Source organism: Gavia stellata, chromosome 18 (genome assembly GCF_030936135.1).
Source record: "Gavia stellata isolate bGavSte3 chromosome 18, bGavSte3.hap2, whole genome shotgun sequence".
Classification (NCBI taxonomy): domain Eukaryota; kingdom Metazoa; phylum Chordata; class Aves; order Gaviiformes; family Gaviidae; genus Gavia; species Gavia stellata.
In genome coordinates this window covers 17,724,408-17,750,617 of record NC_082611.1, presented here as the reverse complement: position 1 = coordinate 17,750,617, position 26,210 = coordinate 17,724,408, and the positions used below count along the sequence as shown (strand labels likewise).

The 26,210-nt window shown below is 43.0% G+C and overlaps 1 protein-coding gene across 1 annotated transcript in view; it reads right to left on the bottom strand.

Annotated features, from left to right (window-relative positions):
• The window catches only part of XPO6 (exportin 6), a 40,315-nt gene extending 15,051 nt beyond the window's left edge, over nt 1–25,264 (bottom strand). The window contains exons 1-11 of the mRNA XM_059826223.1: nt 25,180–25,264; nt 23,697–23,809; nt 20,237–20,434; nt 17,433–17,592; nt 16,944–17,021; nt 11,124–11,577; nt 7,538–7,664; nt 6,644–6,753; nt 4,225–4,333; nt 3,341–3,433; nt 956–1,025 (exon numbers count right to left, since the gene is read on the bottom strand). Coding sequence (XP_059682206.1) covers nt 956–1,025; nt 3,341–3,433; nt 4,225–4,333; nt 6,644–6,753; nt 7,538–7,664; nt 11,124–11,577; nt 16,944–17,021; nt 17,433–17,592; nt 20,237–20,434; nt 23,697–23,809; nt 25,180–25,231 — 1,564 coding nt within the window. The 5' untranslated portion in view covers nt 25,232–25,264. The remainder of the gene's footprint in view (nt 1–955; nt 1,026–3,340; nt 3,434–4,224; nt 4,334–6,643; nt 6,754–7,537; nt 7,665–11,123; nt 11,578–16,943; nt 17,022–17,432; nt 17,593–20,236; nt 20,435–23,696; nt 23,810–25,179) is intronic.
• Nucleotides 25,265–26,210: the final 946 nt, after the last annotated feature.

Below are 26,210 nucleotides of genomic sequence, written 5' to 3'. Positions count from 1 at the left end.
TTCCACTGCCCATATTTAATCTCATCAACAAGCTTGCCATTTTATACCATCGCCACCAGCACACTATCATCCAGTTCTGAATCCCCAGTTGCATCTGAGCTATTTCTTCTGACCCGTCAGCTAAACAGCCACTTCATGTGACAGCTTCTAACACAGGCTGGTGCTACGGCATTAAAAACCTACACATGGCTTATCCTAGCTCTGAAATGATCCTAAAATTGGAACTATTTTTTCCTGAACTGTCTATACAATAACCGCCATTCTGCCATGTATAGCAGTATTGAAGATGTACCAGATTCCTTTACTGGTCACACCAGAAAACTTAAATATAACCTTAGCTATAATCTTCCCTCATACAGATCCCACTACTACTACTTTCCTTATTTCTCAGGAAGAAGAAAAGAGCTACGCTCATGCTTTTTATTCAGTTGAGAGCACTGGTATCTTTGTAAACTACTTTATACATGAAAGCTCCTGAAAAGCCAGCTAGATAAGTCTTCAGAAACTACTACAACCTCCTAAATACTTCATCTTCTCATTGACTCACAATGGTTTTAATTCAAGCCTAAATAAAAATGCTCCTATGGTGGACAACTTCACACCAGATTTGAGCCCAAAGTGAGCAGGAACGCAACCTTTCTTGAAATAAGTTTTAGTGGGAGGAAAAAAGTAACCCATTATCCCTCCATGTTACTGTAGTATTCGATGCTGCATACTTGTTCTTAAGACATATGGTAGCCTCATTTCAAGTACCAGAACATGGGAAGAACCATACCAATAAAAAAAAAAAAATCACATTAGATTTTTGTCTGCTATTGGAGTTTGAGTACCGAGCCATTAAACACCACACATGTGTTCAGATGCTCAAAAGGAGCAACACCAAAGCAGGTCTGGAGTGGTTTTGCAATCAGCTATTCAAACAGTGAGGACTGCAGTGCTAGACGGTGGTTATTACCTGTCCCTGAAGTGACCACAAACTGCTGGAGTCCCAGATACACTTCCAAGTTATCCTGCAGAACTGGAAACTAGAAGAGACAAGAAATGAGCGTGATTTTGGGGCTTGGCAGACAGTTAACACCCAACTACTAACTACTCTGTTAGAGCACAGTGTTCTTATTTCTCCCTAGTGCCTTCAAAAAGACATCTGGAGAAAAGGCAAGTTGCTAGGTTCTGGGCTGATCCTGCATGCCACAGCTTCTCATGGTGTGATAGCTGTCATGACAACAACAAAGATCTCCACCCTGAAGGCACTCCTCTGTGGTAGCTCTCCTTTTTCCCACAAATACCAGCAATCAGCCTAACAAGATAACGGTCTGTCAAGTAAAAGAGATGGCACAGCATGCCACCAGTATGAATACGCAGATGGATGTATAACCCAGACCAAATAGAGCAGGGGAAAGGCAGAGCCTGGAGCGCAGGAAGCCTGCACTGCATCCACCTCACCCAGAAGTATCAGCTTCTCGAAATGCAGCTATCAAAATATTATTCAACCAAAGAAGTTGAGTTTGGTGCCTCTGTAACAGAGTACAGAAGGGAAGTAGCGCAGAGCTCTGCCAGCAAGCTGCAGGCTGCACCAAGAACAGCTGAAGCCCCATAGGGAAAACAGCCAAGGGAGCAAACACCACAGCCATCATGCACCCTGGTCCGGGAACAGTGTCAGCCTAACTCCATCCTTCAGGACCAACGGCAAACATGCCTGATCCCGGTGATACTTCAGCTGAGCAACAGGTTACACTGCCACAGGGGAGCGTATTATAAACTGAGACCAGAAAGCTTTCTAAGCAGCATTCGGCCAGCCAAGGTACTTCAGTGGTATCTGTTAAGGAGTTATTTGCCTTGTGCCTGAACGCATTTGTATACATACAGGACAAAATCGCACACCGACCTTTTCCTTGCAGATATCCTACCTGAAAGAATATTTTCCAACCCTTTCATTCTGCAACAGTTCTACTTAATTTCTATTGGCAAAGTCACAGCATTTGAAGTGGTTGGTTTTATGAAAATTCACTCATCCATCAGCACAGGGAACTGCAGCCTTTCGTTTCCCAGCATGGGACAGTGTAATGGCAGCTGCTGTACGTTATTTTCATGATTTGCTATCGATAGACTAGCCGCTGCATTCAACAGCGCTGCAGACTGCTGTGAAAAGCACAGGAAACCGCGCGAGCATCTCCCAGATTATCCAGCGTACAAAACCGAACTAACACAGGGCTCGGGGAAAGCACTCACTGTCAAGTGTCTGACAGGCTGTGCCTAATTAACAGTCGAGCACCTTTGTATAACTGCAGGAGGAGAACTGTTGAGAAAAAAACAGATAGTCTTCCTCAAGCCAATGTGTTACTTTAAGGAAGCCACATGCTCTTCACCATATGACCCATATGCTCACTGAAACAGCCGCTCCATTTGCTTGCCTCTTGCAGACTCATGCCGTGCCACCACGCTGCAGAGGAACTTCTACTTTCCTATGAAGACTATTTTGTTCACTACTTCAGAGTTTCTAGTAATATGCTTCTAGCGCTTAGCTCAGCCATAATGTTTCTTAAATAAAAATATCAGTTAAAAAAAGCAGTTCGGGTCAGGCATCTTCTGCCTCTGCAGCAGCTCAATTTTCTCTGCTTCTTGGGAATATGGTTCAGAGGTAGGCAGTATCTCCAGCAGAATTAATAGACTTGCTTTGAGATCCCACTGCTATACTTGCCCTTCTTCTCACCCGGAGAAAACGCACCAACTACTCTGAATTTTGGGCTCCACTGGCTTACGGCCTCAAGATCTCCTCCTCAAAAACCATTACAGTGTTACAAACCCAGACAACTTTTACAACACCGATTCTAGCAACAGCAGTGCCATTAGCTGGAGAAAAGCACTTATCTGTGTTTATCAGATATAATTCCCAGTTGTCCGAGGCACTCTTTTCAGCATCTGTATCTAGCCTTTCATTTAAACAAAGATTTCACTCTCCTTAAAACCCTAATAATGACACTCATCTGCCCAATGCGCAGCGCTGCCTCCTTATATAAAGGCCAAGATAAACAGCAGTGAAGCATAGCTGCCAAATATTTACACTTGGAAAGATGGCAATTTCTAAAGAGCTTAGTGTCCAGCAAATAGGGCTCAAACGCTCCCTGAAGTACCCTCTTTAAAACACACCAAGAAATTTGACAAAGCCAAAAAACCCAAGCTTTGTCCTTCAATTTCTGGTCTCCTCCTTACCAAGTTTTTGCATCCAAAAACCAAATCTCCCTACTTGTTTGGCACTGCGGCCTTTATCAAACAGCTTGTAACAAACTCCAGCAGTTGGTGCTCATTTTACATTGCACTTTTGGTCTGGATAACTACTTACGAGTGTGGAGAAGGCATGAGTTGGCAAGAGCTCCATGACTTTTGCAACAACTTCCAAGCTTTGGCGCAAGTACCGCTGCCACTCGGTCTGCTGCTATGGGAAGAAACACCAAGGTAAGCACAGCACTTCCAGAGGGAAACGGACGGCTTTTAGTAGACTAGTAGGTCTTAACTGAAGCTTGGGACTAGCTAGCTCCTTTCCAGAACCTGGCTTTTGCAGACACACAGATACGGGAAGAGATACTGCTCTTAGGAGTCTCATATGCTGCCAGAAACCCGATGGAGAATAATTTTGCCAACCCATGCTTTGGGCGTGCGTGCATGTTTCCCTGGAGTGATAAGCCACAAGCGTTCACTCCTAAAGCACCGTTACTGCTCAGATGACAAGTATCTGTTACGCAGAACAACCTGCACTTCCAGTGCTCTGGCCTCAGCCATTTTGGCCACCTACTCCGCTTTTACATTTATCAGTATTGAGATGATGTTCACCAGTACCGACTTAGGAGAAATAAGCTTAAATGAATGCACCAACAACATATACAGCTTAAAGCTTTTGTCTCAGAGATATTTCAGCATTTACATTCCAAAGCAACCAGACAGGGGCACCTAATGCCTCTGATAATCAAACATAAGTATCTGTATTTTTTCCCCCCATAAGAACCAGGTTAAAAACAAAGGTCATATCCTTTCACTGTGACTAAGTACATTCTTGTTAAAAGCATTTCATGCTGCTTTAAGCCTCAAACCCCACACAGAATGGAGTGAAGAAGCAGCTGTCTAGCTTGTACTCCAAAGCACAAGCTCTGGGAAAGACATTCTCGGTGCTACCAGTGCAAGAGTTAATATCTGGACCTGCAGCTGTCCCTGTTCAACTCTGCTCCTTACATCATCATCCAGTGTCTCGTCATCCAGCTCCTCCAGCTGTGCCTGGTTATACCTGAACTGGATTCGATTCAACACCTCTGTCAGCAACAGAACCAAGGCATCTTCGTACCTGTGACCACGGAGAAAACAGAGCAAGAGTTTGATAAAACAATTCTGCAGAGATCGCTGCACTCACGGTCCTCCCAGCGTAGAGGATATTGTAAAACAGATGACAGTTTAAAGAGAGCCACTGCAAAGAGCCTGCAGCACAGCTTTACAAATTTGTTGAGGAAACACCGAGCAGATCCTGGGACTAAGAGTATCGTGTCATTTCAGGTCATGAGCTACCTGCAAGGGAAGAGCCTTGGTAATATCTGATATCCCTCTACCTCTGAAAGGGAAAGGGAGGACTGTTAGGTTCAAAACAGGAAGGGTCGGAGTGGCTTGCCAGGAATAGCAGCAGATGAACAGGAGGCACCAACAGCCTCTTGTTGCTAGACTACTCCTCAGCAGCCTGCCTGGTGCTCTGCTTTTTGGGCAGCAAAGAAGGAACAGATAAAACAGCGCAGAGTTATTGCTGCCTACCTCAAAAGGGGACCTTCTCCTGAGGCTATTTGTTCTGCTATCCTCTTTCCCTACACTGTTGGTAAATGAATTCAGGCCCTTGTGCTCTGAAACAAAGCCAGCACTTTTCCCACTTTGCTGTAGTGCTAAAGGCACGTCACTGAAAGACATCTTTTCACCTCTCAGGAGCTATGCAGCTGGTACAGTGTGCAGAAGATCCTCCTTCTCATTGATCACCTAAGAATCATGCCAAGTTGCAAAATCAGCACAGAGCCACCCGGGCATGCAATCATTCCTGGTGACACAACACCAAAGTTGGGGGATTTCAAGGGGGTTCGGCTGGATTGTCTGTTTTAAAAACCTCCTTTCTCAAAACAGCTGGGGTCCAATGCAAAAAGTCATGCTCTTCTCTAGGTGAGATCAGGTTGGAAAATTAGGCATTAGCATACACTAACAAAGATTCAGAGCATGACACAATCCAAGTGTCAGACTTGTCAGCTGTCTCGCTAGCTGAGCAGCTGAAAGCTCTCCGTGCAAGGTGGCTGAATTACCATCTTTTCCGTAACCACATGACATGAACTCTGGATTTGGCAATTTATCCAGTAGTAAAAGTTGTGATGGGTCTGAAAAGCAAAGTTTGTAAACCACAGAACAGGAAACTTCATCTGTGCTCCTGTGGTGTAACCACTCCCAGACTGTCAAACTGCAGCGTTCACACGTCTCAGAGCGTGCAGGAAGTTGTAGCTATAGAAGTTTCACTAAGGACAGGTAGTTCTGACAAAACAGAACAAGTTTCAACCACTTATATGATTTTTTTGGTTTGTTTATAGTCTGATATATCTCCTCAAGAGACAGCTATTGTTTGTGTCAATTTTCCCCATAACAAACTGTGGCAAAGATAACACACGTTACATGCACATTAGCCAGATGAAGAGGAGCAGAACGCCAAGGCAGAGTTCAACAGCATTAGGCAGAGAGCAGCAAATTAGGAACAAATTATAACAAACTTCTAATGCAAATACCCACTACTTGAGAAAGTAAAGAACCACAGTTCCCATGCTGAAAGGAAGAGAGCTGTCCGGTGTAAGCTAGTTCCACATTTGTTCTTTGTGGTTATGATGCCAGGCTGTCTTTCAAAAACCAACCGCTTATATTTAGCGTGCTCAAGGGAAAGAAGCTTCCTTCGGCACTTGGTGGAAGGTAATACAGTACAAGCCATGGCACTTTTAAGCCTCCAAAACTTGAAAGAGATACCAGTATATTCACCAGAATTTTAAAATGGCAGCAGAGGGACTTTTATGAAGATAGAGCCGTCCATTTCAGGATACAGCACCTACAAAGGAAGAGCTGCCAACCACCACTGCAACTGATAGACACAACTAACCAGAGGTAAGCAAGTGGAACTTCTAACTTCCAAACACAGTCTCATCAGTATTTCTCAGAAACATATCCTCCGTTTAATCAGGAATTTAAAATTCCTGATTAAATAAAACATTTTTCCTAATGCATTAATTAGTTGTATGAGGTGTGCGAACACTTAGTAGGCAACTTTCTCTGTGGTCTCCTCCTCTAATATGTGCCAAAACGTGCTCCAAAATTTGCGAAAGTGTGTTACAGTTCTATTTTAGACTGCAAAGCTTTCTTCCTCTGGCTGCTAGGTTCACACACAACATACGTAAGTGACAGTTTGAATTGTTTTAAATGAGTGTGAAACATCGAAGTTTACACTTTTTTATAGTTTACAATTTTAGAAAAAGAAGGGACTCAACCACACGTGAAGCTGAAGCAAGCAATAGCTTATTTCTCACAGTCCTCCCATGGTGACCATGAAGTCTCTTTGCAGCTGTCACATCCCGACAGCTTCCCGAGTGCTTACCTGTTGAGTACTGCTTCTTTGTCTGCCAGCCGACTTTTAATTTTGCTAGTCAGATAGTCCAAGAAGAGCGTCCAGATGTCTAAGCAAGAAAAGTAACCTTCATGGGTAGGCTGAAATACACCAAAATTCACAATGAATACCACGAGCTCTGGTAAGATTGTTTTCAAACAATGAAAATATGAGTTAGCATGCACTTAATTCATGGGAAGAACTTCTTGCTTTATTGAAAAATTTCTAGGAAGTCACTGGAGAGATTTATAGCTGTTAAAAGATGAACAAGAGCTTTAGCACAAGGGTGGGAACCCAGGAATTACAAGGCTGGTCTCAGCATTAACCCATCCCATGGCTCGCTGCATCAGCAATTCTAGCATTTTATAAATTTGCTTGTCATTATTCACATGTGGGGGTAAATAGGGCCGAGTTGCAGTGCAACAGCTTCTACAGCAAGGTAGCACGTACCAAAAGCCACAGGCTCGGTTTATTTTAGTACTAAAACTAAAAGTTACAAGGGAAGCCTCAGATACAGTAAAAGCAGCAGATTCAGGAGAAAGAAAAGCATCACCGAACACAAAACAAACAAGCTAGAGAGATTTTTCCAGACAACATCATCCATTCCAAGGACTAGGGAAAAAAAAAGCAGAAGCAAAGTTAAACACCAGAAAGTCATTCTTGCAAGGTAACTACACGTGACTGCTGTCTCCAACTAAATCCAAGAGCACATTAAGCCATTTCCAAGTCCCCAGCACTACTGGGGAAGTGCCAGTAAGCGAAGTTAATTGCTTTTTCCTGAGCTAACTTTAAGTATCAACTTCACTGGGGAAAACAAGCTACCCTGCTGTACAAGACAACAGAACAGAGACCAGACCGAGGAAAACCGATGTCGCAGGGCTGTACCTGATGAAAAGTGTATTTGAACAACAGTGCCAGAAATTCAACCACGGGGAACTGGGAGTAGGATTCAATTCTTCGTAGGTGAACGCTCACAAAGAGACGGAGAAAATCCGTAAACTTCTCAATGTAGCTACAAGGGAAAGGAGAAAACACAACTGAGAAAACATGAAGGATACCACAAGGGAAAGCAATTTCATTGAAATAGTGATAAAATTCACTCAAAATCCTTTCATTAAAAAGAAAGTTACAATTAACAGCCAGTACAACAATTAAAATATAAAGCCCTGCAACAATTACCTACAGGACGGGCAACCCTTCATTCCATTAATACCTGAAACAGCAGAAAAGACAGTCTAGTCAAAAGCAACTTTAATATTCAGATAAATATAATTGCGTTCAACCAGGCCTGCAAATAAGCACAATCCCCCCCACCCTAGAGAAATAGCAAGGGTCATCTTACTGATGTAGACAGGATTAGTGAAATAAACTGTACCACTGAGGAATTCAGCTGGAAGCAAGAAGTTAATGCAGGAGTTAGCAATACACGTGTTAAATTTACACGAGGTAGTGGGAGAGCCATGGAGTTGAGAGCTGGAAAGGACGGTTTCTTCTGCAGTGCAGATCAACTATCCAAAAGTTTCTGAACTGAGCCCAGGCTTTTGTGACCGAATTAGACTATAAAGACAAATCTTCCTCCAAAAGACGGGACTGCTCAATGCTTGGGACTATAGAAAGTGAAGGTCCAAAAAGCAGCCTGCTACCAAAATTTCAGGGAGCTCAGCAAGAGCATGACCTCGGTGCAAGCACTGAGGGTTCTGAGTACGCAGCTGGGGAAAAATGACAAGACCACAGTGAGGCAAGCTTTTGTTGGGGAATAAGAACACGCCCTGCACAACATGAGCTTCTCCAAGGTTAGAAGTCATCTTCATATCTATCTATAGAGAAAAGAGTTAAATACTCCATCAGTACACAGGACCAATGCATTGCAGCATCATACACAAACAGCAAGGGCTCCAGCAATCCAATGGCAAGGCTGTGTGCAGAGAAGTCCATCCTTCCCGTATGGCAAAGAGCTCTTAAGTGCAGGAATACTTCAAGTTTTTCTTTTAAATAAAAAGTTAAGCTTAGCAAAGTTTCAGACACGCACGAACAGTCTGGTTTTACTGTACTGCCTTGCTCTTCCCTTCTGCAAACTGTTTGGTTTTTTTTTTTTTGCAGGGGCAGGGAAAACCCCACTCTTTCTAATGAAAACTCACTCAAGACCAGAAGCACTGCCAGCTAACAAAGAGCTGCAGCACTGTTGGTTATTATAAGCCTACAAAACCACACAATACTTTGAATATGCAAAAAGATTATATTTCCTTTTTATTTGGCACTGGCTACTTGACAAGAGATAACTAAACATACCTGATCATGGATCAAACACTTCAAAAGTAAAGCTAGCAAAAAAATAAAGAGTCCAGACCCAAACATCTCCTTCATTCTTTACATTTTTATTTTCTACAGAGACTCTGATCCGAGACCAGTGAAATTCTTACTTGGCCCCTAGCTCTGCCAGCCCCAAAGCCCCTTCTGCAACTACTGAGCCGCTGCTTGGATCCTTTCTAGCCATTTCCCATATTTTGGGGTCTTCAAGTTAAAGCTAAACACAAATAAAGCAAAAGTCAGTTTAAGCTTACTCTTCTTCTGGACTAGTTTGGCAGCACCAACTCTGTTCAAGACCACACTGATTTTGCGACAGAATAAAAATAACCAGCACCACGAGAGGAAAGGAAGGAACAGACCCACATTCTGAAGACAGCAATCTGCTGAAGGTAGTTTTTTCGGTACCAACTCTGTTCAGGATTTTGTTAGCCCAAGCTAAGACGACACTTTCACGCGGTAAGTTCTTTAACTTTGGACACAGAGGTATAGTTATGCCCTTCAGTGACAAAAGGAAAATTCTCGTATCCCTTTCCACGAAGAGGACAGAGTCAACTCAGAGAAAGCTCCGCTCCTCCAGAAGCCAGCTAGATTTTTCCAGTCTCCAGAACATCTTAGTTACATCCCTATTTCAGACCTTAGCAATGAATAAAGAGGGGTCTCACAATTACAGACACCAACAAACTCCGTGGATAACGTGTCTCAGAGCAGAACATAACGATATGGCAATACCATCTCTGTGAAGGCCAACACAGCTACAGACCTTCCACAGCCTTGCCAGTGAAGGCTGCTTGCTGATGCTTTCCGTAAAAGAAAAAACAAACTTAAACAAGGGATTGTGGGCTTCCAGGAGAGCCTTTCTGAAATCCAGAGTGTAACTCCTGGCTCTCTGTGCACATATCTTGTATGCAAAGGTGGCAGATTTCTACACGTCTTATTTCTAGGAAGCGAGCGATACTGAAGGCAGAGCACGTTAGTAAAAAAATGAGCAAGTAGAATTCACTGTTAAAAAGAAGTCACAATTAATCTAGATTTACCATCCCAAAGTTATACGTGTATCTAAAGACAAGGAAAAAGGGGATTTTACAGAAGAAACATGCAAGTCATCTCTACAAATAGACCCGCAGTTTTTTTCCCAAATTTGTTTTTTCTCTTGAATGGACATAAAAAAACCACAACAGAAAAACCCCAAAAGCCTTGCTGCTACATCTGGCAATAGAAATTTTATCCAGCAGCACCAGTTTATTTAAACCACCATGTATCCGTAACAAGATACTGAGCACATTCGCACAGTTGCAACCCCTTTGCCAAGGTCAGCACCAGTCTGCCAGCCTTGCCGTGGCAGCAGGCCTGCACCGAGAGGCAGCACCAAGTCATCACCTCTTCCATCACCCTGCCAACACGTGGATTCAACCACTCAACACGACAGCAAGACAAGTCTCAGTTTCTCTCCTACAAGTAGGAATAGCCGATATTAAAGAATCGAGCTGTTTTAGGCAACAAGGATGGTAGCGACTTTCTGGAAAATGACAAGACGCAGCCTCCCAAGATGCTGCCGCTTCCCCGCTGCCTCCAGTCAAGCACGCCAGACAGCCTCTGCGGTAGAGCCATTCACCGCTGCTGTGAGCTCCCCAAGCTGTTTTTCGGGGTTGTTTAAAAATAAAGTAAAAATAAAAAAGCAATCAGAAATAGTCACATCTCAATGAAGGGTAGGAAACTACTACTATTTTCTTTCAAGTCATGACTCGCAGAATATCTACCCACTCTTTGTATCTTTGAGTTTAAGCAGAGAAGGCAGATACCGACCAGGAAAGGGAATACTGCAATGCCTTTACCTCACTGAGCCTCTTCTGTTTTCTCTTACAACTGAAGGGCAGGTTCAGCTCTTGTGCCACCTCAGACCTGCAGTCAAACAGTAACGAACGGGGGAAAGGGGAGGAAGAGGACAGGAAAGAATACAAACCTGTGCCACCACGGTCCCTTAGCAAACTCAGCCCCTTACCAGAACCTTACCTGTGGGCACCTACCTTTCTGCCTGTCTCCCCCAGCACAGTGCTCTGAAAAAAAGGCGATTAGACACACCATGCATGACCGCAAAATAATAAAGACAGTCCTTTAGAAAGCAAGAGGCCCTAGCACAGCTACTTAGCTGTTTGGTTGCTCTTACCTTTCATCCAGTTCCTCTAGCCGGCTCTTCACTGTATGGGCGTTGTTCTCCTTGGTAATCTTCTGCAGGAGGTAGAAAGTCTGCTGGAACATCCGTAGCAAATACTCTTCAAACTCCATAGGCACACAGTTCTTTGACATCAGTTCATTGATGCAAGACATAGCCAAGACGCCAAGTCGGCCACGCTCCTGTCCCAACACCGAGTTCTGGCTGCTGCCGTTGACGGAAGACATCTTCCGCACGCGGGTGTCGCAGCCAAAGCGAGCAAAGTGGAAAATGGTGGTGAGGAGTGACGGGGTGATACTGGTAGACAAAGGGATCCAGCTGAAGAGGTGTGCCAGGCACTCCAGTGCCAGGGAACATATATATTCACTTTCTGTATCAAGGATGGGGATTGGCTGGTTCAATAACTTGGCCGCACTGGGACTCTGCAACAGGCTACTTAACAGGTCACCTAGGAAACAAAGCACACATCTGCATCATAAATCAGGGCAATTACCTTCAAATGGTGCAACTGCCAGCCCCGGCTATAAAGCAAAAGCCATCAGAGCCTCTGGCATTCAGCAAGTTAGCATACAAAGAGATGAACTAGAGACTTTTGTATTCCGGAATTTTCTGAACTTTTGTTCAGATGATATTAGCAATGCCATGGGGTGTATTTTAGGAATTTATTATAAAATTCACTCCCCCCATAAGGTCGAGCATCCTTGATGCACGCTTGCGCAAGTTCTTTGGCACATCCATGTTACGCTGGACCTTGGCAGAGCTGCTTCCGCTTGCATATGGCAGCTTGTGGATGATGTAAGAGCAGATGTTCTGAGTCCGACCAAAAAGCCTACTTAGAACGGTGCCTTTTCTCAGTGACCAAAAGCCCACAGCAGGCACAGATCACATTCCTCAGCCTCCATCCACTCGCATTACAAAGGCTTCCCGAGCCAGGCGGGGTTTGAAGAATTCTGTACAGCCTCAGGATTTATCTTCCATGAATTTATCCAATCTCCAACTAAAGCCACAAAAACTTAATATTTGCAACATCCTGTGACAGAGTTCCACAGCTTAACTTTATACTGTGTAAAGATGGGTTTTGTTTGGAGCCTGCCAGCTGCTAGTTTCATTTCCTACCTCCTGTACCAAACAGGGAAAAGAAATAATCTCTTTCCATTCACCTTCTACATGGCACTCAATAGCTTTCTATTGCAGCTCCTTGCTCTCAATTTCTTTGAGTGAATGAAGAGTACTACTTTTCTTGTTACTTGCATGGAAGCGATTCAATACCCGCAATCATCTTTACTGCCTTTCTACAAAGCTTTCATTTCTACGCTACACCTATTGATACAGGAAGACCAGAACTGCAGCCACTATTCAGACATAGATGAACCTTAATTCCATACAGCACCATAGCATTTATCTGGTTTTGACTGCTAGCAATCAAAATTTGTGTAGAATGATCTGGCTTAACACTCAGAGAAGTTAATCCTGCATACTGAAGGCGAGTTTGGAGCCTGTGATTTGGCATGAGTATTGCCCTCCCTGCCCAAACACAGGTTATACTTATCTGCATTGCGTTTCACCTCCCATTTGCCCAGAGACACGCGAGATCTTCCCTCAAGTCTTCAGCCATACCTCCTTTTCACTATTCTGACCCTCTTGGTGCCGTCGGCAAGCCTCCTTGTCTCTTTACTGAGCCCTTTTCCCAGGTCTCTAACAAGTGTGTCCCCAAGCACAGTCCCAAGCAGTACTCCAGAGGTGACCTCCCCCCTCATGGCAAGAGGGGCCCATTTCCACTTACCTTTTACCTTCTAACCAAATTTTCAACAATGCAGAGGCTCCCCTTATCCCTGACGGCCTTCGCTTTCTCAAAAGCTTTTAGCGAGAAGCCTTCTTGAAAGCTTTATGGCAATCCAAGCAGACCACCAGCTAGGCTGCCCTTCCCCGCAGAAGCTGCCCACTAACTCGCAGGCTTCCACAGACCACATGCTGAAAACCTACTCACCTTCCCCAGGTTATTCAATACACTTCTCTTCCTTGAGTACAAATAATCTCTTCACCTTTAGAAATCCACAGGCACCTGCTACGTTACAGAATTTAAAAGTTCTCCCCAGAAAATCTGAGTAATTTTTTATTTGAAAGTGAAATGACCCAACACATTAGGAATACGAAAAGAACAGATATGATTTACTGAGCTGTTTCCCAAGTGCTCAAAAGCACGCACGATGAACAGATTCCTCCTAAGTCTCCATTTTTCATCGAGATCGATGTCTTGCACGACTAAATTCATAACTCCCTGTCATATCGTATCATTGTTTCTTTCTCCTCCGCTCCAGGAATTTAAGGCATCATGCTACTTCAGCTGAACTGGATAACCCGGCACTTAGTCTTAATATTAAAGCAGCCCCCATGGTAACATTCACAACTGTACATATGCTGCAGTGCAAGAGCTGCTTGCATTGTTCTTTAAAGAAGCATGTCTGCTTCTGTAAAATGGCCAGTCCAGCAAATGCCACCAAAAAAAAAATTCAACGAGAATCAGAGACTCTCATCTTTTAATCCGTCAACACCAGAAATTGTAAATTAGGTCCCTGTAACTCAGACCAACTGCTGTGAGTGCTTTGCACCCAGGTAAATTACCAAAGCTCAGAGTTTAAGGGGTTTTAAGTTATATTGGGTGTCTTTGCAAACAAGTGATACATTTACAGGATCAACTGCATTCATGCACAAGGAGAAAACTCTCAGGGGGCTGGGATCAGGCTAGTTCTGCAGAAGTAAGCAGCAGCAAACACTTCTGTTATTCATTTGTTTACCATACGTGAGCGAATATGCCTAAGGAAGGGATTCATCAAGTAAGGAGCAATAAATCATGCAAAGACAGCATTTGGAGGCTGAGAGATTACTGCTGAGTAAATTCTATACTGATGCAATAACTCAAATGTTTCCCAACATAGGACATTATCAGAGCTCCTTGGCTTAAGTGGTATGAGAAATGAGTTTAACATTGTCTTTAAGTGCTATTTAAAAACTATGCAAGACTTGCAAGTAACCATTTCACTCTGCAAAAAAAGGAAGCATAGGTTTTCCAAGTTCCTAAAGAGATTTTGGCTCTGATGGAAGATATTAAACATTTATAGGGACTCTGAAGCTTACTTTGCCTTTTGGAACACCTTTAATTTCACCTGAATGCAAAAAGAAAAAGGCAGTGGCCTCATCTAAGCAACAAAAAAGTTCAAGCATCACCAGTAAACAAGAATACTTTGCTGCATGAATGAGACTCAAATGTAACAATACGTGGGTAAAAAGATTTGGTCAGCTTACAGATTTCACAAATTTTAAGGACAGAGAAACAACATCTCCAGTGCAGAATTTCATGGCGGAGTTTCACTAAGCCCATGTTTGTCCCATAGTTGACCTTCCGACCATGCATTCATCTCTGCCTGCAAACAAAGACCAGGAGATCCGCAATGCCATGACTGCCACTCACTGCTACCGACTTGCACGTCCGCCTTTAAGCCCCGTAGGTTCTCCACATTAGCAACCCCATCAGTGCTCTTACTCCACTCCGTGAATCTATCGACCGATCACACAACCAAATAGTGACCCAAGGGACATTTGGTTAATAAAGAAAGTAAAGAAAAAGAAGAGAGTCCTTCACAAAACACAGAAAGTGAGCAAGCAGCGGACAAGAGGGAAGCACTCAGTGCTCTTCCTTTTGGACCTCAAGAACTTGAAGCACAACCAGTTTTAACGTGGAGAGAGCAGTTAAGGCAGAGCATAGAAAAAAACAGATAAAGTTTCAAATAATTGAGTTTGCACAGGCAGGACCCATTGAAATTAAGCCTGAACTTCTAAATGAACTGTCAGTGTGGTTGTAATTACTAGCAATTATCTTGAAAATACGCTGCGTAAGAAGTAAGTTTGTTTTCCCTGAAAGGGGAGAAAAAGAGACCCAGAACAGAAATGCAGCGTACTTTCACTTTGAGAAATACGAGCTAAAGTCACAAGGTGAATGCGCAGGTGGATGAAAAGCTGCCTCAGCACAAGCACCATCCAGTGATTCACCGAGGAACTGAGGACATCTCAAACAGGCTTCCACTGATAATCAGCCCAGAATTTGTTCCACTGGTTATTTTTTTAATTACAACTCTAGACAACAAACCAGAGATTTTCTGAGTTGTATCAGTTTAAGTTATTAGTACCTCAGAACAAACCAGCGCTAGTTTTTTTCCAAGCTAATTCTGGAACCTGCTGTTCACAGTGCGGTCCCCCCTCCTGCAGGCATGGCCTTGGACGTGCCCGCATTAACCAGCATCTGCTAGCGCGCACCTGGGCTCACCGAGCAATTCAAGCTGTTTTGTACAAATACAGCATCGTTCTTGGCCACTGAGGCACTTGCTACCAACAGTTGATACTAACCTAAATCAGCTTGCTTCCGCGGAAGACTCCAGTCTTAGTGAGGCTCTTGCTGCCAGGGTGGGTGAAGCTGGCACTCCTGCCCTCTCCAAGCAGCACCTTCACTCTTGCCAAGTGATACTACAAGGTTTGTTCTTTTCTGTTAATACCATTTTTTCCCCCCCAACTTTTGCTAGCTACAGCAAAATCCACCCCGCACCTAAAGCCAAGGAAATATTTCTTCCCATTTACGTTTTGTATATAAATATAAAAGTGTCTTAAGCTCTTCTACAGGAAAGTAGCACTTGAAATTCTGCTCCAACCCAAACTTAAACATGAAAGTTTTAACACTAACCAAAATATCAACAAAGGCTTATTGCAGGCAGCTGTCTTAAGCTGACTAGCAGCAAGGAAGTGATCTGCAGCTCTCAATTAACTGTTTAGGGTCCCAAAGACAAGTGAGACAAAGGTACATGATACAGTTGCGTTAACTCACAGAACACACTGCACCGAGCACAACTCGATTATCGGGAGAAAGAAATATCAGATCCACAAGTGTTTCACCTTCTCCCTATGCACAACCGGTTATTACAGGTTTCCAGACCCTAAGCCCTTCTTTTTTCTTGTTAAAAGCAGACAGAGCCAAGATTAGAGCTTTTAAACAAAATACTGATTTCACTGCATCGTGGTGGTACTTCTTGCTTTGTTTTCCAAGAAGCAAGAACAAAGACACCACACGCTGCTGGACAGCACTCGTGTGAGCTGAGTGTAACAACGACCCATGTTACATCAAGGCACAAGAAACACTGGTAGTCATCAAGATCAGCTTTGCGCCCGGGATGACCCTATACATCCATCCCCTATTTAGCCTTAACAGGATAAGTGACATGTGCTCCAAGTACAAGGACATAGAAATAGTTACCTGCGAAATGGTGTATATAAGAAGTATGTATGTAAATGAGGTTAGATCAGATAAACACCCACACAAAAGACTAACAGGAATAGGTAGCAAACAAACTTTCACAATATATAAGCACAGAGTCCTAGCCACCACCTCTTTTTTTTTCAGTTAGGGCTTCAGTTTTGCTCCACTCTGGCTTTTTACATGCTTACAGCTGAAATTCATAGATGACAATGCCAACTCAGTGACGTTAGAGCATTTTGCATTGACACTTCAGAAAGCTTTTTGCTGTCTGAGGACACCAAGAAGCTATATGCACACTCTTCAACATGGTGGCAATTTCAGCAGGGCATCCCCTGCAGTGGAAATTGCCTCTTCATGTAAGGTTTGTCTTTCCAAACGGAAATTTATTGGCCTATGAAAAGCTCTAGGAAAGGGTTATTACAAGAGGTTAGACAGTAAAGGAAGGAATCTATGCCTGATATTGCAAATTTAAGTACACGGAAATAATATCTTGTAGCTTTAGTCATCCTTACCACTTTCTCCTGAAGTTGGGGATGGTGGTGGAGTGGCAGCAGTAACGCTGTGTTTGTCCCAGATGCTCTCCAAAATACCTGGCCAAAGAGATACGTTTCAGAACAGCCTGCTAAAAGACAGATTGATCTAACAAACATACCGGAGACTGCAGGAGATCTTCGGTAGAACACATCTTTAGTGCTTTGACAAGGAATGTTGTCTTCTCTTAGCGAGTCCAAAGAAATCACCAAGTGCTTATACACACAATCTCAATCCCTCCTCATGAAGAGGGGGACATAGGTAGCTATACAGTTGCTCTGCCACACAAGCTTGTTTCTAGTAAGCTGACCCAAGTGCCTAAGGGCAGAGTTGAGTGCTCAAACTGCAGGAGCTGCCACTACATGGCCCACACGTTGCTTCACTGCACCCAAAATGCATAAGCTTGCTAGCATCTGAGGGATGGTGGAGGAGAACATTTGCTTCTATGCTACAAGTGCCATAACTCGTACCTGTGAGGAGCCCAAGCACTGTTTGCACCTGGTCTAGGAGCAGCTTGCGTAGCTCTTCTTTCCGAGCTACGCTAAGATCTTCCCGCGGACATGCCAGTTCTTCCGAAGTAGTTTTCAACATGATCAGTCCCAGAGGAGTGGTCACAGGAGACTGAATTAACTGAGAGGAAAACACACGAATGTAACATGTGAAGATAACATTCTGCAAAGCTATCAGCTGACAAACAGGGGGTTAGTAACACTACTAGCAGTTTACAATCGCTTCAAGACTGAGGGAGTATCAGTTCCCACAGTTTGCAGTGCTGCGTGTTGAGGGAAGAGAACTGCAAATATTCAATTTCCTGAGACATTAATCTATGATGTTGCAAGAGTTCAAGTACCATGGGAATCCTTGGGGTTTCAAGTGAGCTTTCATAATGTCATTGCACACGTTCTCTGTTCCAGCATGTTTACCAGTAACAGTTTGTTCCTTCTGTTTACTGCCTTCTGCTGACATCATCACTTCTCAGAATTGCCTCAGCACCACCGGTTTCACCACCTAACAGGGCCACCGCTGCAGCCACGCTCAGGTCAGGAGCCTGCACCATCAGCCAAGCAGCTTCCCATTAAAAAGCCCATCCCTCCTCATACAGAAAAAACTGCAGCCGATATAGGATGACACCACAGAGCTAAGGGATCCGACCTCTCCTTGCATCTGCATTGCATCTCAAACTGCAAATCACATTTACCCTAAAAAGAGTAACTTCCACTACATGTAGGAATAGGACTGGAGAACGCAATGATTTTTGCCTTCATTAGCCTCTGGGATATTAAAGACACATTCCAGTGGGACAAAGTTTTATTTTCAGCTGAAAGACAACACTGCTCTTCACCGTTGACCTGGAACATCCAAAATGATTTATGCGCTACTCCCTCCGGGAGGAAAAAAAAGTCTAAAGCAAATCACAATTACTACAACTAATAACTCATAAATTCTGTAATACCGTCTGACTTCGGTCCTAATCTCCCTGACCCACCAAACCAGAGACGGGCTCAGTTAACACTGCTAAGGCTACACAGTTTGGTAAAATACGTGGGGAAAAGTCCATCTAAAAGCTCTTAGTCTGGATGTATGCAAGCTCGGCTTTTGGAAAGGAAGCACAACGACACAGGAGCAGACAGCTAAAGAATTAAATAAAATACACAACTCGTTAGTAAATTAAAGAGACTTAACATCTCCTCTCAGAATATTTTCTGACAATACCAGGAAGTTTAGCAATACCATGCACTGGAACTTCAGTAATGTTAAACAAATTTTACACCTCTAAGGAAACAGCACTTTCTATGTAGAATTACTGGTTTTGTATAATGACAGTACAATAGTCCAAGTTACTTTTCTTCTCCACCCCTCCAATGGGTCAGTAAAAGTTTTAGAGACTACTTAGAGTACTGGGATACAATTTAATGCTAAAGAATCAAACGGTTGCTTCAAATTATCGCAGAAGAAAGTCTTGAGGCAGGACTCATCTGCAACTTAAAAGCAAGACTGCTCCTGTGCTACTCTTCATTATTTTGAGGTCTTGGAGTTCAGTATTAGTGTTTTTCTTCCACTTTCTCTGAACATTTTTGGAAGGTGTCTGCTATAGAAATTGATTTATGGGAACATTTCCCCCTGCAGCTGAGTTCACAAGGAGAGGCTTTAGGAAAAATAGATACCCAAAGTGGGCTCTGCAATTACTTCATATAACCTCCAAAGTGCTAGAAAAGCAAGTAGAGGCTCAGAAAGCATTTCAGTTGCAGATCCAGGTGACATCAAAGCCAAAATTGTAAGTGTAGACAGTTGTCTTGAAGTACTTATTGTCAAATTGACAATTCTGGAAAAAATTGCAGCATGTCACACTACGTGATGACAGAAAGCTATCTGAAAAGATATTACACCAGTTAGCCACAAGCTCTGTAGGCCAAGTTAGCATTTTTTAAATTTTGCAATTAATACTAGATCCATTTGTCTTAACAAATAAACTCCTGACACTCAGAGGTTTTTTTTAAATAACTGCCTTGTGGCTTGCCTGTGGGCAGAGCTGCATTCAAATCGTGTAATTATGCCAGCAGAAAAAGTCTGTGCAGCACTTAAGTCTATACTCAGCTTCTTTAAGCCAATTATGAACAATTTTAAGAGAACTGGAAACAAAGTACTCGAACCAAAAGAGGGGGTTTGCCTGGTTAGGCTCCAGCAGCAGCGAGCTGTTAGCCTGGCTCAGGCTTCACTGGGGAGACGCTGAATTATAACCAACATTCAAACTAAAGGCACTGTCTCAGCCAGGATCCTCAAACACACACTCCAGCCTTCCTGCAAGAGCTCTCCCAAGAGCCACCCCAACGCCATTCCATCAGTGACTTTACATGATGAGGTACCAAAGATTTTAGGGTATTTTTGGCTGTTAGGTGAAAAAATCTCCAATAGCCACGTTCAGAAACTCCACTTTGAGAATCATCCAGTGATGCATCCAGAGTTTTACTGATTTTTTTTCTTTAAAGAACAACCCACAACTCCTCCATTTTCAACAACTACTCCTAAATATTTAAAATTCAAAGTGCAGTTGATACTTGTTGCATAGTATTGTTCCTTTGTCAAAAAACTTACAAGACTAGAAAGAAATGTAACATGTAGGAAGCTAAGGGTTATTTGTAAAGGTAAAGGAATTTAAAAAGCAACTTTGTTTTTCATGTAATTATTTAATCCTTGTCAGGGGAAGCCACTACTCAAGGAAACGAAACACCATCTCTCCGAATGAAACCAAGTTTTCCCTTCAGAAAATTCTTACCTGCAGGATGTTAGTGAAAAAGTCATGGTAGAACATTGGCCAGTCTTGCCGGCCAATATCCACGATGACCTTGCAAAGTTTGTTCCTGATGAAGTAAGGCAGAGTTTTATGGTGAGCTAGAAGGAGCTTGGGCAGGCAGCTGCGGATTTCCATTTTGTCTTGAGATGGGACCCCAAGCCACATCTTATTGATTAGGTTCTGGAAGAGAAACAGACCTCCCAAATGAGCTCATTTTAGACGTGCTAATATCACAATGCTTCACTTAAGTTGAACAATGAGGTGCCTGAATGGGATATTCTTAAAGATACCAGGCATAGTGCCTGAAGGAAAAGCATCTTAATACATTTTATCAATAGCTTCTCGGATATAATTCATAGCTTCCTTAATAAAGTCTGGGGAAAAGATGACCCCCCCAACAGCAGGTATCAAAAAAGCAGCCACAAGTGTAGTTTCCAAGGTTACTGTGAAAGCCAGCAAGAGCTGTACTAGTGTGAGAACGTGGACACATCGCGCAGGGACAGAGCACCAGGCAGAGCTGCTGCATCTTACACCTCAGGGCTGCCAGTCCCTGCCATGATGCAGCAGGGAAAAGGCTATAGGTTTCAAAACCATCCATGCCTCTCACTGACCGAGCATGGTCAGTTAAAAACTTAAGCATCTACATTTGATGTAGTTCAACCTTCTCTACTTCCATGGGCAGACCTGTAGCTAAGGAAACAAGCAGGCTAAACAGAAGATGTTTCTCTCGTTAGAGCTCTGACACAGGCTCGCTGGGCAAAGAGCTGAAATTTAAAATGCTTTTAACTGTTCAGCAGTCCAGTACCAACCCTGACATCTTTAACAACACATAGAGGTGAGTGTGTGCAAACTCAGCTAGGCAGAACAAGAGCAGCTTAATAGAGGGCAAACCCTGCACCAGCAACTGACTCGGAATAAGCTTTGCTACCTAATGGGGTACTCGGGCAACCGAAGACAGCAATGGCTCATGCTGCTGAACAAAACTCACTGAGCTTGCCTCTTACAAGCCACACAGCGTATAGGGATGAGCTCTAACAAAAACCCACCCCCACCACAAGCAGATTTGTAGAAGCCCTCCAACATTAGAGTTTCACAAAAGATGGGTTTCAGCGCCCCAGAAATTGCTCTTTGAATACACCATCATTTCTATTAACTGACAAGTGACAGCAACCGGCATGTTGCCATTTTAACTGGTTTTGGGTCAAGCAGACCTAGTTGGCATGCATATAAAGTACTTCCACTATCTTTTAACCCTGGACACCTAGACTTTCCCCTTTAAAGGGGGAAGCATAGCCTTGTATGAAGCAGAAAAAAAAAAAAGAGGGGAAGCAAGTTTGGTTTGAGATGACTGATGCCACCTGAGTCTCCTGAAGCTAAGCTGGAAGGTCGCCGTCGGAGTGACTGCCTCGCAGTGACAGGGCACCACTTTAACAGAAAGCTTTTAGTCCACTTAAAGCCAGACAAAATCCATAAGAAGGCAGAGTTGCAAATTGCTTTCCTGCTACGCTACGAACCCATTTAGGGGCTCTAGAGCATTAGGAGCTGAGCCTCTCAGGATAACTTACTGAGGAGGCCTGCTGCTGAGGCTTGGAGAACTGAAAAGCAGGAGATACTGCAAAGTGGTTTGTTGCAGACAATGGGAGATTATTTACGGACAAAGCAGATCCAATTCACAGTACGTCTGTACTGTACAGAGGTACAAGTTCACAGTGTAGAGGTACAGAGGTATATTTATACATCAAGTTCCTCAAAGAGGTTGCTTTTTGGGGTTTCTTGCAGAGAAGATCCAGAAGCATTGCTTAAAAACCAACAACGACAACCAAGAGCTCCGCAATGCAAATCCAGAACGAGAGTTTCAGAAGCCCCAATAAAACTGGAAGATGCTTTAGCTTTAATATTCGTGTCTTAATGCCCACCGAGTTTTGTCCTACTCATTTGACCTGAAAGTGGCAGCTTTCTCCACCTGTGAAATGTTTTTGGGAAGATGTTCTTTTCCAAAAGCAAGAATTGAAAATGGTTCATCTGGAAGGGGGCCATGAGGATTTTTATTCTCGACCCACTGTTAACTTCCTCGACATTCTAGAAAACACAACATTCTCAGGAAGGATCTTAGGAATGATCCTTGCATTTATATACACGCTTTTACTGACATTCAGTACTCGCAGACAGTTGACAGCTGATGAAGTTGCAGACTACAACAGACTACGGCCAGGAGGACCAGTCGAATACGCAGCACTACAGCAGTTAACTTTGGAAATTCAAGCTCCTCAGCGGAGAGATCCTAATCTCTCACCTGAGCTGTGGACTCATGTCCCTTACTTTACACTTGGACAGTAATTTCTTTGTTTTGCTTAGTTCTGGGCACAATTATTTTTTCAGTACTACCTTTCCCCCCATCCCCCTCCAGAGGAGCAGAGGCTCAGTAATCAAACATGTTTTCATGAAAATCGGTTTCATTATTGCAGGCAGGGAACAACTCCCATACCATTTGTCATGATTACCCCTTTTTGAAAGGAAGACAAACCAGATTCAGTTTGCAGATCGAGTCCAGACTCCCTATGCAACCCCAGATAAATAAAGTGAACATTTTAAGTGAAGAAGTCAACAACGTGGATAATTTGTCAAAACAACACAACTTTTCAGAACAGAGTTGTTTGCTCTATCTAAAAAGTGGCCCACTGCAAAGGATATAAAACCCCTCTGACTTAGGAGCACAGCTCAGACAAGCCAAGGACACAACGCAGAGGCCACAAATGGACCAGGGTGAGGCGTGACATTGACCAAACCCCAAAATATCGTTACGGAAAGATACTGCACTGGTGACCGAGAAACCAGCTGACAAAACAGAGCTGTTCACAGAGCTGTTCACAGAAGACTTTTGTTTCTTCCAGTAGATACACAAATCAATATTTAGGCTTTCTACCTATTTATAGAAGAACAAAGTTATGGTTCAGAGTGGGATGTGGTCTTCTAAAAGAGACCTTACCTCTACAACTAGCACATAAGCTTGTGGGATGTAGTTCAAGAGCATCAACCACAACTACGAGATGTCAGAAAAATAAAAGCAACTTCGTCTTCCCTCTTAGCATTGAAGTTTGCAGTAGCTAGTATCAGGTAATCATGCACAGATTTCTGACCATAAAAAGAGTATAAAAGCAATAACACTCTTCAAAGCATTGTGCAGAAAGCTTCTGAAACCGTAGGTAATTTGTACTTGGAGATGCCAGGAAATTAATTCTTCAATTTGTGTACAAAGATTCATACTCTCCTACCCTTAGCCTGCCATTAAGCAACCTCTCTAGGAGAGAGCAATAAAAGCATCCTTTATCACTGTACTTACTAGGACTGCCATTTTAGACAAACATTTTCAAATAAAATCGATTGCCATATAAAACTGCACCAGGCAGAAAATGCACTAAGCAGGCAACAGTACACATCTTACCTCAAACACAGTCAAACTGTACATCATCACGTAGTCATTTCTTGTACTTGACAGGAAATAGAGGCAGAATCTCCAGGCTCCTATCTGCTGGGCAAAGTTATTTAAAAGCTCCTCTGAAAAAATAGAGTATTAAAAAATTACTTTAAAATCCTTAAGCTATAAACAAATGCGTAACAATGCGTACTGATACCACAATAACACACTGAGCATGGAAGAAACCCCATGTTCAGGGAGTGACTCAAACAACCTGGAGGAGGGAAAGAAAATAAAGTCACACTCCAAAGTATTAAAAGCAATCTCACAAGAGGCTTTGATGAAAACAACATAGGTATGTCACTTTAGAATACAGTTTTGACATAAACACTACACCAGACTAATAGTTGAATATTAAAACAAAATCAGACACAAATTATATTACGATCATTACCATTTTATCTACAAAAGCCAAATGTTGGGATACCAGGTCACTGTGAAAGACCAGGAGCACTTCAGATCACACAGCTTTATAAAACACCCGTGTTTTAATGCAATTGCTCCAAGAGCCATTGACTTTGTGGTAGGTCAGCATATTAAAAACCTCTCCGAACACTCAGGTACAGGATTTGGTCGTCTCACATCAAGTGACTACGCACCAAATGTGGCAAAGGGAAAAGCTGCAAGGGCTGTTTTACAGGCTAATCAAATTTAAGCCTTAATCAATCGGTTTATTTCCTGCAACTTAAGCAGGAAAACGAGGGATGCTGAAGGCTTTTCCCTTTTCCACAACAGGAGATCTCCGCAATAGGAAAAAACCCACACCTTGCCTAGTTGCTTATTTTTTATTTTACCAGATTTCTGGGAGAAGTCTTTCATGCTGATCATACTTTTGGCACTGAAGTTAGAGATGACAGAAGTTTGAGAATAAAAACAAACAGCCTATTTACACCCATTAACCACGGATGCAAGAAGCTAAGCTAGAGCACCCTTAAGATCTCTGCTTCAGAAGGACATATTTAATAATACCAGCCAAAAATGAAGCGTCATTGTTTATTCCCACTTATCATTTCACATTAACTAGGACAGTCTTCTGCTTTCCCTTCTTAATGCTGAAGAAATCTGAAGTCCATGCTGCATCGCTAGGCAGAAGGTAGAGGTTTTCCAGGACACGCAATTCAACGATGGCCAGGCAGAGAAAAACGTAACATCCTCCTCCTACCCTAACCAACTATCCTTGGTAAAAAACTACGTCTCCATGCTCACAGCAGTAGACAGTTACCGACATATTAATTATCTATAGGACCTGCCATGGGATCTCTGAAACCCAAACTACGTAAGCCTTTACTTCAAGTTCATACATAAGCAGGAGAGGCTAAGATGCCAGTTCAGTATCAGATGGAGCACTTCCATCTGCCAGATTTGTTTAACATAATCAAGTCACCTCTGCTGAAGTCTGCAGGCAGCAGAAAGCAAAGGGGATCACCCTTTAGAAGTGGCGTGAACTCACCTATCTCGCGTTTCCGCTCATTCGTTGTGCAATTGTGGAAAAACTCTGTCATTAGACTCTCCAAAGCCCGTAGCGAGGCCTCTTCAGATGCCTGGGAACAAGATTTAAAGGAAAGAGTTAAAGTTAACTTCCATGCTGACTTGCCCTAGGGAGGTCGGTATCGTTCGTGTCACAGAGGCACTCAAAAACCAACATGAGAATTCAGTCCAGGTGGAGGCCAAAATAATCTGAAATTTAAACTGTTCATAGGCAACAAGTAGCAACAAGATTTGTCCACCGCAAGTGAAAGCTTTGGACATGACTTCTAAGGGACCTATTACTTAACTGCATAAAGAAACAAAAACAATAGAAGTTTCCTTCTCTTCTTTGGTGGTGTGTAGTAATTTGAGTTAGCTTATCCTTGTCCAATAATCCTTACAAAGACAGTAAATTCAAGATGCTTTCAGATGCTTAGAGCTAACAATACAGCAACGGCATGGGGAGCATCAACCTTGAGAGGACTCCTGACACCTACTGCTACCTCTGCCTCGGTGCCATGCTGCCACCTGCAATTCCAGAGGTGCTCAGGAAGTAGCAGCTTGAAAGATTAAGACATTTCCAGCACTTTGAAAAGTGATATAAAAGTATTCAGCCGTTTGGCTCAAGAAGAACATTTCCCCCACCCCCAATTTTAGCTTTTATTATTCAAATTAATCAGTTATAGCTCAGTGTTTATACATCCTAAAAAAAAAATAAATCAGAATTAGTATACAGCTGTTGCAAGGTCACTATAGTTTCGTGAATCTCTGGAGTTGGGATGATTTTATTCTAGTAACAGCTCACCCCTGTGCTTAGCCTCTCCACCTGTGCTGCGCTTCCCTTATGGTCTAAGCCTGATAATGGATAGGCTTAGAAAACAGTACTGCTACAGTACAGACCGTGCCATTAGTCATTCCTTTAATGTTTTCAATGCTTGCCATCAATAATGAATGCATCAAGATTCAAGCCCCGACCTTCCTCTGCACAGAAACAAAAGCAAACCATTAAAGAAA